Raw genomic sequence first — 14,089 nt, forward strand, 5'->3', positions numbered from 1 at the left:
TGCTAGACTAGCTACTCCTCAGTGCACGTTACTGTGCATGGAGAATGCCTAGCTTGTATTCAATCTCCCTTCATGTGTTCTGTAGCATCTGAGGGGTTAGAGAGGCAAGAGTTTTCCCGAATACTGCTATGCAGTTCTTGTAGATAATTTATCGTGTGGCCAAAATACACGTATGTACCCCCAAAGTAAGAAGTCTAGAGGGGTAACCTAAATCTTTTGCAGAATATCAATGGAAAATGAATGTCTTTACAGCTTGACAATCTGGCTTAATTTCGTGCAACAACTGCACCTAGGATGCATACAAATGCAACCTTTTGTGCATGACTTCCTTGGAATTCCCAGCTGCCTGGTCCCCTCCCGTATTGACTTCCATAGGCTAAGCCTGCTTTTTCCTGCACCGACGCAATTTTTGTTTGAGCGACAGAACACTTAAAAGGAGATTGAATACAGGCTAAGACATTCTCCATGAGACAGCTCATGGAGAGCTATACTTAGCTGTAACTGCTTCCAATAAAACTTTTTTCAGTTTTCCTTCAAAATGTATGTTTTTGTTTCTAGCTACTCCTTACCCTATTAAAATAACACACTTTTAAAAACTGTCAGTCCCATTCCGGACACCCTGTATTATACATATGGACATGAACAATCTCTAGGTAAGGATGTGTGTAAATCACTAGTCATCAAACAGTTGTAACTTTAGCTTACAACAATACCATGAACAAGTAACAGGCTTTTGTGATTAGTCCGTGGCTGACACTAAACTCGTAAATTGATTTACTAAATTTAATCAAATTACATTCTAGTGTGTATTATTTGTATTACAGTAAGCAACTGATGCCAGGAAATGAGCACTTACATACTCAATTAAATGTGTTCAGTTGCCCGACATTTTTTCGATCTACATAATCATTACTTGCGGAACTTTTCGTTTACCTACCCTTAAATAGAGAACTCTAGCGCATAGATTTTGTATTCATTTCAAAGATAAATTCCAACTTTGTATTTCTAATAACTTTGCTGCAAGATTTCAGTTGTAATGGACAACGATGGTATGTGAAATTCAAGTATAGAAGGGGAGAATCATTTTCTAAAATGTACACAAAATTTAGCTTGGGGGAAACATTATCATTAATTTAGAAATTGAATATTCTTTATAAATATTTTATTACATAGAATCAAATGTAGAGTGCATAGTTTGTTGTAAGCCTATGTATTGTGTTGCAAAGATTTTAATTTTTCATTAAAATAAGATATTGTCTATAATATTGGTAAGATGTAGAATATCGAACTGTATTTCATAGCAACTAACGATATGTTTTGTTGATGTTTAAAACTATGGGATATGGCAATTTTAGAATCCCTCAACAAAACGAATGAACACCTTACCACCATCAGTTTAGGTTCGCTAACAATACACAATACAAATTGTTTATTTCAAACAGATATTATATAACATTCAGTATTAATGATTTTTTTTAAAAAAAATATACACCTAATATTTGGGTTCTGAATAACAACAGGAATTCTTTAGCATCATGTTTTTATTTTTAAACTCTTTTTGCAAGAAAAGTAATGAGAAAACAGTAGTACAATGAAAACTGATGATAATTTAGCCTTTGAAACAATCTTGAAGATTCATCGGATGTATCATTTTCCATAACCTTTGATTCCACCTCCGTGACCACCAAAACCACCTCCATGTCCACCAAAACCACCTCCGTAACCACCCCCTCCAAATCCTCTGCCGATTCCTCCATATCCACCACCTCCAAAGCCTTTTCCTCCTCCAAATCCTCTACCGATGCCTCCATAGCCACCTCCAAATCCCTTTCCTCCTCCAAAGCCTCTACCTCCTCCATACCCTCCGTGGCCTCCAAAACCACCGCCTCCGAAACCACGCCCTCCATAGCCTGCTTCTGCTGTTTCTAGATCATCTTCACTTTTGCCCAGGTGAGCAAGTAGCATTATCCCAAGGAGGGAGAGGAGTATCATCTTAAAGAAAAGACAAGAATGAAAACATTATTTTAATATATTTTGTATTGCAATGAACATTGTAGTACAAATTACACATTAATGAATTACTCAAAGCTTTAACACTTATTTTAGAAGCCCCATGTAATCATATGTCTGGTCTGGTGTGGGGAACAACCACTGTAAGTCACTAAAACTAATTGCTAAGAGCTCTAAACCTGGTGCTCCTAACCTACAATCGCTTAGTTCTAATAATGCATATGTTAGGTTAGGAGGACGAGGTTTAGAGCTTTTAGCATTTAATTTTAGTGACTGTTAGCAGCTGGATGTGCCCTGCACCAGATCCATCAACACTGAAATTCTGGGTTCCTGTGTGTGAGCATGGTATAGGCGTAACTTGGCAAGGGAGGCACTCCTCCCCCCCTTAAAATTCGGGTTTATTAAAATTAGCAAGTTAAGGACCCTGAGGAACAACATATAGAGTAATATTTGTAATTTCGCAAATGTCACAGCTCTCAGTTATTTAGCAAATAATCCTGGATTCTCTTTTTATGGGTTCGAAAGCTTTTCGAGTCTCTTCCCCCAAAGTTAAGCCCCAGGTTTGATTCTAGCCCCTCAAAATTAGGCCCCAACTCTGATTCTGCCCCCCTCGAAATTAGGCCTAGTTTAATTCTGCCCCCTCAAATCTGACCCACTTAAATTCTGCCCACTCAAAGTTAGGTTCCAAGGTACGCCCATGAATATGGTTACCTAAACTTAACAACAAAAAGATCATAAGTTTTTTTATATTTTCTTGGATATGAAAAAGGTGCTAATGCGTAATGGTGGTAGATAAAAGATGAAAGTTGTATGCATCTTAACAATACCAGTTAGAGGTGTTCTGGTGGCTGGACTCGCAGCGAGTATCAATCAATCAGCATGTTAAGTTCCTTCGGTATTAATTCTTCCGATGAATTATTGTAACATCACCAATTTTTTTTTTTTCACCTGGGCATGTATGTGGATGAAATTTATCAGGTAAGCTCCTTTTCAGTGATGGTGGCTGCTAATAATTTTGTAATTTTAATCTAAGTAAAATGCGTATTTGCGTCACTTGAAAAGTTATCTTGTAAGCTATTCAACTAGGCAGGGAGGAGGGATTCAGAATATTTCAATAATGGCGTAGCAACCACTGTCGCACAAATGCTGGCCACATTCCTCCAATGACTTTACGTCAGGTAAGGTATATCACTATACCTGTCTCTGAAAATGATAACTTCATAAGTAAAATAGGCCTAATCGTGTTTCATTTGGGGTAATGTATTAAATATTTTTAAAAATTGCTAAGTGTTCAGTCTCACCACTCAAAATGAGTGTGTGTTAAATTTGAGCGAACGTACATAAAGAGATTCTCAGATTTGTAATTCTTGACCTGCTTGAATGTTGACTTTTCTATTTCTATTTTGAAATTTTTATTCTATTTATTGATGGTACTGATGGTAAGAGACCAGTAGGAAGGCCACGACGAACATGGACCTAAAGGAAATCGGTAAGGATGGAAATGAGTGGATTGATCTTGCTCAAAATAGGGACAGATGAAGTCCTCTGTTGCTGCAGCCATAAACCTTTAGGGTTTAAAAAGGCTAGAGAGTTAGTTACTTTGTATGATATCTAAAGAATAGGTATAACATTGTTGTTCCTGAACTTCGGAAGTAATCTTATTTTAGTAAGACAATTCGCAAAGTATGGAAGAGTGGCATTTGTATACTGGCCTTGGGGAGCCAACACTTCAATTCAGACTCTGTTGGTAATCAGTAATTCAAAGGATTCTATTGCGGCAGATGGGCAACTCTGACACTCGCCCGAGGGGCAGTACCAAAAGCAATTAATTGCAAGTTTATAGATAGCTTTTGCTTCCAATTAAGCAACACATCTGATTTCTCCTGATACCATGGATTGTTTTGACCCGTTTCGACATACTTGAAAATATCCAAACTTAATGAAATCATATTCTAAAATAGTACAAACATAAAAATCGTATTAAAATATTTCAGCAAGAATAGTTAGTACCCACCATTCTTTTAATTATGGAATGAAAGCATGTGAAAGTATTATTTTATGTGAAACAATAGGGGAATTCCATGAAAAGTGGTTCTACTCCATGTAGGCCTAAATTTCTCCATTAATATGTTACTATTTTTAATTTTATTCGTATGGCGGTGGGGGATTAGTATAGAAAGGTAACAGGACAGTGGGGATTAGCAGTGGCGGTGATGCCACAACTGGGCAAGGACAGTTTACTTTGTTTGTGTTGATTGACAAGGGTTAGCATTAAGAGGTCATAGTGGAGGACAAAGGTGGCAAAAAATGCGAGAGGATCTACCTACCCCCTTCCCCTAATCGCAACCACTGGGGATTAGTGTGGGGAAGTAAGAAGTGTTATGAATTACGTAGATTATGTAAGTAATGAGACAGTGGTCTTGACAAGTTTGTAACAAATTGCAGCAGACCAACTAGTCATTCTTTCTCGGGTTATTTTACTTTCGCGAACTGATGAAATTGATACGACAAGCGGTTCCAACCTTGGACTTGTGGCTTAATGGTGCGTTACGTTGACTACTTCTTTACGGAGTCCAGCTAAGCTGGCAATCAAAAGTCTTAAAAATATATCTCAATGGAATAAGTTGTTTTTTTACAGACCGTTATGCGTATATCTCCCCCAATTCTCATGTTATAAGCGATAAATGTTACGTTTACGTTTGAAACAATGTGCGGAATAAATGAATAAAAATTCAACTTATGATTAATTATTCTAGTTCTTGTACAATGGCAAGACTCTCTTTGCCCATAGTTTCGACTATTCTATGATTCTTCGCAAGTCGGAGAACTTTGCATTTAACTCCTTGTAGATAAGAACTCCCCTTGTAGGTAATTCTTCCAAGCAAGATACAAATGTTCAGATCATATTGCCTGCGCCACCTGTGCTGTGAACTGGTAAGCAAATCACGATAGTTCTTTATGGTCACGTGACGCGTAGATAGAAAACAGTAAGTGCAGAATACAGACGCGGCAGGTTGAAATTGCTGTGCATTGAGTCGTCAATTTCAAAGCTTTAGAGTGAAGTTGTGTTGTTGTTTTTTGTTTTGTTTATGCGATTAAGTACGAATATTAGCAACAGGGGACAAGAGTATCGTGTTTATTGTGCAGAAGAGAGTAGAAGTATGCACCAAGACAACAAAAATTCCTGCCTGAACTACAAAGTGATTTTGATATGCAAGAATGTCGACTGAGATAATTCCTACAGAGCAAGCTTCGACTCAACGATAAAATCCAGGCCAGACACGGATCCGAGAACTTAGATGGTGAGAAGGTAAGTAATTTATTTGTCATATGCTTAGATATTTATAAACATATTGTGACGTAATTGATTTTAATGCAGGTTGTGTCATACAAAGCAAGAACTAAACATACCTACTTATACTTTTAGTGTGATATATACGTATTTCTAGAAGATAGATCCGTTTGTCATAAATACAAGAATATTCAAGCAAACAACGTAAGCCAAAACGTGAACATTTAATTAGCCAACACATGTTCGAAATACAGACATATGGACATAACTATGTGTCCTTGTACAGTGGGATCCATGAGTATTACCGTGCAAATTGTCCATCACCATGTTTGCGCACTTTATTTGACCTGAATAAGAGCTTCAGGAATTAAAAGAAAACTGGAAACAAGCTGTTGAACACCTGCACCAGCATACATAAAAATCCATCGCTTAAAAGCACATAGGATGTAAGAAAAATTAACGAAAATAGTCATGGACAATTTGCATGGTAATACTCATGGATCCCACTCTACGAGATTTTTGCAGCGGTAATCCTTTGTTTGAACCTATCCGACTGACTTCTTATTACAATCAGCGGCGGCTCTAAGGGGAGAGCCTCCGTGCCATGGCTCTACCCTCAGAAAAAGAAATAGCACTTGCTTTGCCAAAATATAGTTAAATTAATACATTTACGAACGAGGAGATTCGAATCTCGTAAGCGTTCCAGCTTACGGCCGCCTCAATTCCTTCGTCGCATTCCCAGCTGTTCTCTCACTTGCTCTGGGCTCTGGGCCAGCATAGTCTGGCCTAAGCGCAGAGGCGTGCGCGGAGGCATGAAAAAGTCTCCGCAGTTAACGAGCGAGGAGGTGGGGTTGTAGCCCAGTGCCAGCCATAAAACAATCAGCCGTGCCAGGTCGCGTCGTGGCACGACGCGAGAGCTTTCGCATTGTGTTGACATAGTTGCAAACTTCACAGAGAAGTGACTAATCCTGACCGATTTGTAATACTCGTTGGAGAAGTCATTCGCAAGAAATATGCTTTCCTGCATACTTGCCAAGAACGAACGTAATATCTTCCCCAAATTTATATAACCATTTAGATAGATGCGTCTAAAGAGCCATCCAGACTTTTTTGTTATCGATTTCTTCCTTAAGAAAAGATATATCCCTTGCTCTCACGCACACAGACACTCATGTGTTGCAACTGACGTTGACAACATTGAAGACATTTACTGTAAGTACAAAAGAATTGCCTAAATATCAAAGGGAATTCGCATCACCAGGGGATTTTTTACTTTAATATTCGTAAAAAATCACACGGAAAATCTATCAGTATAAGAATTTAACTTGGAGATATAATTCAATTTCTTGCATTGAATTCTAAAAATTTTAGATCTACAGTTCATTTAGCAGATAATCATATTTCAGTTGTTAGTAACACCGATCGTTGATGTACCGTCTGCCGTGCTGGGGTTGCAAATTATAAACAAAGCAAGGCGAGAATACAGATCGACTCGGTGTGTCTAATGTTCAGTGTTTTTCTTTTTAGTGAAGTGAAAGTGTCCGATGGCGTGTGAAAGGAAGGGTAGTTAGTAAAGATGAGTCAGATTAGAGCACTATTACATACACCGTTTTCCAAGGAACTATACCATATTAAATTAAAAGTTAAAACAACTTTGCTGTCCCACGCCAGATTTAAACATCAATTCTATTTAAAAATATCAAAAAAATGGTAAAGGTGACAGGCGTCGAAATTTTAATAGTCGCATTTATTTCTTAGAAACTCTGGCCGACCTCCGCACAGCATGCTTCGACGCCAGGGATTGCGGGTTCGAATCTCGGCCTGGGCATCGGTGTTCTTTGTGAGTGTTCACTCATCCTTATCTTCGCGATTAGCCAAAAGTAGTACACTTCGCAACATCTTATTTGACCGCTTTGAAAAATTTCAAAGTCCGGAATTCGTAAATTTGGCAGCATAGCGCTTCAGAGCCAACTAAGAGTAGCCAACTTTGCAACATTTCTTCTTCCTGACTGAAAACGCTATCACATTCCATAAAGTAAAGATACCCTAAAGCAGTAATAAAATATATGAGTAGACATAAAAATGTTAAGTAGAAATACGAATGTTGAAAATATTTCAAGATTCTTCGTTCTGAATTTGAAAATAGGAAAATGTATGTGCATTGTGAAACACTGAAAAGGTTCTCAACCACCTGGAAAGAATTGCGGTCACATCTGAATGCAAGAAGGCAAATTTATGATGATTTTATGCGAAATGTTTAGTAAAGATACTTTGCACAACACCACACGATTCTGCAAAGTGTGTCTTTTCCTTGGTTTTTGGTGAAAAATGGTTCGAAACTCCGGCACAATGTTGCTTCAACTGAGATTAACGTGTTTTACTGAGATTTTTGTTAGCAATCTCCTGGAGTAGTTGGTTAGATGACAACACTTTCGATTTTTTACTGTTTTCGTCAAGATCGAAACATCGTAGGTTCAAATCCCACCCTTTCCTTATTATTTTTGCCTTTTTATTTACCGAGTACGAAGTGTTCTAATAACGTAATATAATATTATATGATATTACTGTAAATATTTATGCGAAGCATGCTCAGTGGCGGCGATTGGGTTTCAAAACTGATGGGGCAAGGTGGGGGGAGGGGGGAGGGCAAGGACAGTTTCTTTCCCTTGGTAGATAATGTTTAGCATAGTGCTGGGTCATCTGCCCCTCCACACTCCATAATCGTCGCCACTGTGCATGCCTCAAGTAATGCTTCTACTAATGTTTTTAATCTTTCAGTGATTGGCAGGATTTTAGGAAATACTTTTCCTTTCATTCAGCTGTTATAAGTTAACACATATTAAGAACTTACATGTCAACTTTCTGCATCAGGAAATGCTGGACATAAACCGCATAAATATCAACGGAAATATCCAAGAAACGTAGATAAGCATTCTTGTCCAAAGCCGTTTACTTCCCGAAAAAATATTTTGCAAAAAAGTAGGTTTGAACCCATGATCTTCCATTCCATAAGCAAACGATCCCCCTACACCACACGGTTCACGTTATTTTATGCACTCGGTTCTGATCCCACTTTAAACTGTAGGTCCAGTCCCGATTAGCCTTACTATGCATAAAGTTGACTTAAAACACCAAATCAAACAATTCATCTCCTTTCAGAGTGGGTCTTGATACTGTAATCTGCCAGCATCCGAAAATACAGTTCTGCTTCGCGTATACCAGAGTGTAATTGCATTTAATATTGTGACTAATTTTACTTTAAAACTACAGATTAAAGCGATAATAGTGTCCAGAAAAAGAACCTCTAAGTAGATCTTCACACAAAGTATTTTAATCCATTGCCAAACATTTCAGTTAAGAATAATATTATGCTTTTCCATTGATCGTATTTTCGATTCATGGTGAATTTGCTAAAAGGACCATGTCAAGAAATCTAAATATGTATGTTTTACTAGTAAATGCACGAAACAACAGGGGAGGAGAAAAATAAACCTCAAAAATAAGTAAAAATGCAACAAAAACTGTTAAAAATACTGACAAATAAGCTAAAAGCCAAAAAAAAAGGCCGAAAAATGCAAAAACAAAATGTAAAATAGAAAGTGTTTTCCGGCTCTAACTGAAGGGAAACGGACATGATATCAGGTTTAGCATTGTTTTTAAGGGTCAGAAAAGAAGTTGATTTTTCATCAACTTCCGGACCCTAATTAGTAATTATGACCAATGAAAAAGTTGGAGGTAGCTTACTTAAAATTCTCTTTCTGAGGGATCGTATCGTCCCATATCTCCACTTTATAATACAGAAAAAAATCAAGTTCATATTTCGAATATGACTTGGAGTTTTCCACCACGAAAATATGTTTTTCATAGTTTGAAGTTCGTTAGTATTATCTTTCAAGGTTTCCATTGTTTTAATTTCAAACATATTTTATATTTCATACGTTCCTCTCTCTTTCCATACAGTCCTTGGAAAAAAGCTGAAGTTTCTTGTCAAACGGGGTCTGGTTCAAATTACTCCTTTTTGCTCTCCTGTTCCTACTTTATACAAACAACAACATACTTCGTAACTAAACGATTGATTGTTCAAAACATGGAATTTTTACACAATTTACAAAATATGACAAAACGCCAATAGACATGTTCATCGTTTTTCCCTTCCAGCGATTCTCGATTTTATCTGAATTCGTTTCCTCATGAAAATTGCCATGAGGAAATTATAGATATGACATTATGTGTGAATTGGTTTCTTCAAACTGGTAGCAAATTTTAACATGAGCTATCTGGAGAAGAGGTAGCGTGCTTGATATTCACGAGGAAGGTCGTAGGTTCGATTCTCCACCTAGGCAGGATTTTTGTCAGGAGTATATCGGTATATGTAAAGTTTATCCACCGTGCTAAGAAGTTAACATTGGTCTCTGTATTTCACGAGAGGAAAGGAAATAGTAAGAGAAAGTTATTTCGATGATAGGAGGAAGACACATGCCACGTGGAATGCGCAGAATCAACTTACATAGAGCTAAGTCTGTAATGGTGGTTTCGAATATTTCAAAGTTAGTGCGGAAAGTTTGTTATATCTGATACTCGTACTTTCTGTTCAAAGAAGACAAACATTTTAGATACAAAGCAGTGAGGAATTAATGATCATTATGAGGTTTTGAATTTTTTGTTTGTCACTCACTATATAAATACTTATTAGTAGTTTCTTATCGAATCGGCCTCCGTCGCAATAACAATTTGCTTATGTTAATTAACTATTTACTATTAGTTTTAGACTCATGGTAAGATGGTGATGAGGGGATTGAAAACAGTCATTACGAAGGAACGGACATACAATTACCAATCTTAGCAATTTGAACTCATTAAACGCTCTCCTTCGTTACACTACTTAACATAACTGTATATCTTTTGTTTAGTATATCGAAATCAAATAATCAATGTTTTAGGTGTCAGTGAAGAACAAACAATACATAACTTAAATAGCCAACATTATATTTTGCATCCTCAGTGATTTGTGAATTAATCATGTGTTTGGTTAACACAACATATGAACAATAACTAACAAAAAGTTTTAACCCTAAATACTGAAAATCTGCAAGTTCTAAGTAAATACTGGAAATCTGAAACTTCTAAGTGGAAATATGCGCAGAAGGGACGTCCCTCAAGTGTGAATCCGATTCATTTTTAAATATTCTAATATCAACGGTCTCTGTTTAACAAAGAAAGAAAAAAAAAGAGGAGAGGGTGGGATTTGAACCCGCGACCTTTCACGCTTGACGAAAAATAAGAATAGCAGCGCCTAACCAATTGCTCTACGTTAACTTAATGACGTTATACTCTTAAAAACATGTTGACGGTTATGAAAACTCCCACCTTCCTGTGTTTCAAGCACATTTTCTCGACAAGTCGTGTAAAATATATGTTTTTGAGAACTGTTCGATATTATGCAAGGTATTGTAAATAAAATGTTGCATAAAATCCTCACAAATTTGCTTCTATCTGCACGAACTTGATGGCAATTTCCTCCAGGTGGAGAAATACTCTATTCAGTGTTTCAAACCCCCCAAATTTCAAGTCGAGCAAGCAGAATCGTAAATATCCTTCAAGGTTATTTTTCCAATTTATTATTTCTGTTTGATTGCGTATTATAATACCGGTTTATAGTTTCTAAGTTCATGGAAAGTGTTAAATTGAAAACCTCTCACCGCAGCGTTTTTCGTCTAGTGGAAGGACCTACTCAAAGTTGGCTACTCTCACCTGGAGCCGAAGTGCAATGTTGCTAAGTTTACGATTTCGGGACTTAGAATTCTTTCGGGGCGGTCAAATAAGATGTTGCGAAGTGTACAAATGCGAAGTAAAATAAACCAATCTTAGGAACTCTGAATTCTTGTCTGCAATTTTAGTAAACAAAGTTCCATTAAAATTACCTCTTTCATTAGATTTCTATGACATATGCTAGCGAAAATTTTTCGATTTCTTGATCACGTTGACACTACCTACTCATCATACTAGCCGCCAGCCGCCACTGATTACAATGTGTCCTAGCGTTCATGAAAAATGAAATTTAAGCAGGTGACTACAATGAGAATGGAAATGAATATAAATAAATATATGTACACAATAATTACCAACAGATTGTCGAGATCGCATTGCAGAAGCAGTTGAAATCGTCTTACTACTGTCAACAGTTCATTTCAACTAACGTTCGTTCCTTTTATTTCAAGTATGGTGTAAATTTACTATAATGTTTATGCCCTTTTTCACGCATCCACAAAACTGTTGAAACTATTATAATCTTGACCTTGAGCAATAATATCCTTCCTGTTTGATTTATTACGAAAAGTACATGTGCATCGCACAAGCGTAATAAAATATACTTCCAAGAACATAAGCAACAAATGCTATCAAAATGAAAACCACAAAGTAATTCAAATCATGCAATCATGCAATTCATATTTCTAAAGTTTGTTTTATTGCAATATATGTAAATATGAACGTTATCTAGTGAAATAGCCCACCGTTTTGATTTGTACGTTCAACGGCAAAAATGTTAATAGTAAGCGAATTGTCCAACACCATTTTAATTTAGGTTGATTCCACAAAATAATGTTGATGAATTGGAATAAAAACTCCAATAAGCAGTGGCAAAATAAGCACACTGTGGTAGCTAATTGGGGGGGGGGGGGGGCAGAGGTGGCACGGCCTCGGTTGCTATAGAAGACGGGGCGATGAAAATTCTATCGAATAATCAGGAATATGTTTGCCTGCTGTAAGGGCAACAACGGCACTTGGACCAGTAGGTCATATTCAAGTGGTTGTCAAAATGATTAGAAACAATAGTTTGGCGTCAGGAAGATGACCGTTGCCCCCTACCCCACCCCAGAAAAAAAAAGTATTTCACACAAGTAATTTGTTCCAAGCAGTGTCTTGCTTACCCTCCTGAAAGAAGCCATTGTTTCTACCCCTGAAAAACTTTTGTAGACACCCATAATACACAACAGATCCTCACAGATGTCGCTTACTACCCATCTCTTATCGCTGTAAGAAACTAACGTCCAATTTACTGTGTAATATTTGATTTGGATTGTACAAGTCCACTTTATGCTAAGGTTAATCGGAACTGGACGTATACAGTTTAAAGTGAAATTCGTACCACCGTGCCACGTGCCTCCACAGGGATTTGAACCTACCACCAATAGTCGGTATCTCGTGAGATAATATGTATGTACACAAGCAACTACTCTCACTTACCACACGGCTCATTTTGACGAACTTCCGGTAGAACAGGCTGCAATGTAAAGCACAACTGTTTTGGTTCTTTTATATATACAGGTACTTATGCCACAATCGAATTTTGCCTTGGAAAGCCCAAGCAATTTGCAGATGACAATACGGTTTTCCGCGGAGGAAAAGCAAAGCCAAATTGCTTTTTCATTTCATGCGAAACGATTTTTTTTAACCGTTTGCCTTGTGGGCAACAAAAGAACTCTGAACTACAGGTGGTGCCACGTGGACTTTGCGGAAATACGGCGATTGAATGATGATCTGGTAGCCTCAGCTTCAAGGAGTCGTGATTGAGGATTAGCAAAACAAATGATGTAAGAAGAATGAATACAACGGAAACCCCCGCAATGACCTTGATCTAAACTATAGTGCACCTCGCTGGGGCATTACTTTCTGAAAAGGTTTCCAATCCTCTCACATTTTGCTTGCTGGAAAAGGATTGGTCTGTCTATTATCGCGCGATTTTTTCCCCCCAAAGGTTGCCTTTAACTTGTTTTTTTTTATTTCAGATTCCAGCACAATAGTTAAATAAGAGTCTCTGTCTTGTATTTGCACATTAAAGTATACAATCAATAAGATATATATATGAAAAATCGTTACTTACATTTTATTGAAGACGTTATATGTTTTACTTTTTTTAAAATGACTTTTTAAAAATCGATTCAAGGGTGTACATACTCTTGGATTTTATTACAAATTTCCATTATTATTATTATTATTATTATATTATTGGGGAAAGTTTCAACGTGAATATCCAGCACAGCTGTTTCTCCCTTATCTTTTTGCATTTCGTCCTGTTTGTGTGTTGAAATGAATAGTTATTCTACTTTGTTATTAACTTTTACATTCCTAGTTCAAGAGAAAGGTAGAGAGACATATAAGTTATAAAGTTTGTGTTATTTGTTCTCGCACATAAAAATTTTGGAAACCGTGGAACAATTTATTCTTTGGATTGGATGGTAGAATATGAACAACTAAACCTGGTTCCTATATTTTACACTCAATTCTTTTCGACCTAACGTATTTTTGCTTTGGTTATTTGAGCATAATATCAGTTGTTACAGTGGCGTATTCTCCCTTGTTAGCCGAAAAATTTGAAGTCTTCGAACTTTTTTTTACTTGCATGGGTGCGTTGGTGTTTCATTTGTTTATTTCTATTAGATCTAATAAATATATAATAAATATACATACAATGAGAATAGTTACGGTAAACCAGGTTAAATTTTCAGAATACGCCAGCCACTGGTTCTTAACTATAAAAATAACGAGCATTCTTCTTTTCTTCTCTTTTGTAACTTGAACGATGCAAATATCAATGTAATACTTGACACATCAATATGCGCAAAAGTAAAAATGTAATGTGGACTAGTGAAACATGCGTTAGATACCCGAAAACAAAACAAAAAGTCAAAGTTTGTTTTGAGTTCACTTTATGCCCAAGGGGCCTCCTCGATGGCGCAGTGGTAGCGTTGACGCCTTGTAATCAAGGGCTTCAATTCCCTGTGGAGG

General features: G+C 37.0%; 1 protein-coding gene across 1 annotated transcript; it reads right to left on the reverse strand.

Annotated features, from left to right (window-relative positions):
- Positions 1-1,536: 1,536 nt before the first annotated feature.
- Positions 1,537-12,718, reverse strand: LOC146001172 (uncharacterized). The gene is made up of 2 exons (XM_083138463.1): positions 12,548-12,718; positions 1,537-1,992 (listed from the first exon to the last, which is right to left on the reverse strand). The coding sequence occupies exons 1-2, from the start codon at positions 12,557-12,559 to the stop codon at positions 1,648-1,650; spliced, it is 357 nt and encodes a 118-aa protein (XP_082994589.1). The 5' UTR covers positions 12,560-12,718; the 3' UTR covers positions 1,537-1,647.
- Between the last annotated feature and the right edge of the window lie 1,371 nt (positions 12,719-14,089).

The sequence above is a fragment of the Lepisma saccharinum genome, chromosome 17 (genome assembly GCF_977018435.1).
Source record: "Lepisma saccharinum chromosome 17, izLepSacc3.1, whole genome shotgun sequence".
Classification (NCBI taxonomy): domain Eukaryota; kingdom Metazoa; phylum Arthropoda; class Insecta; order Zygentoma; family Lepismatidae; genus Lepisma; species Lepisma saccharinum.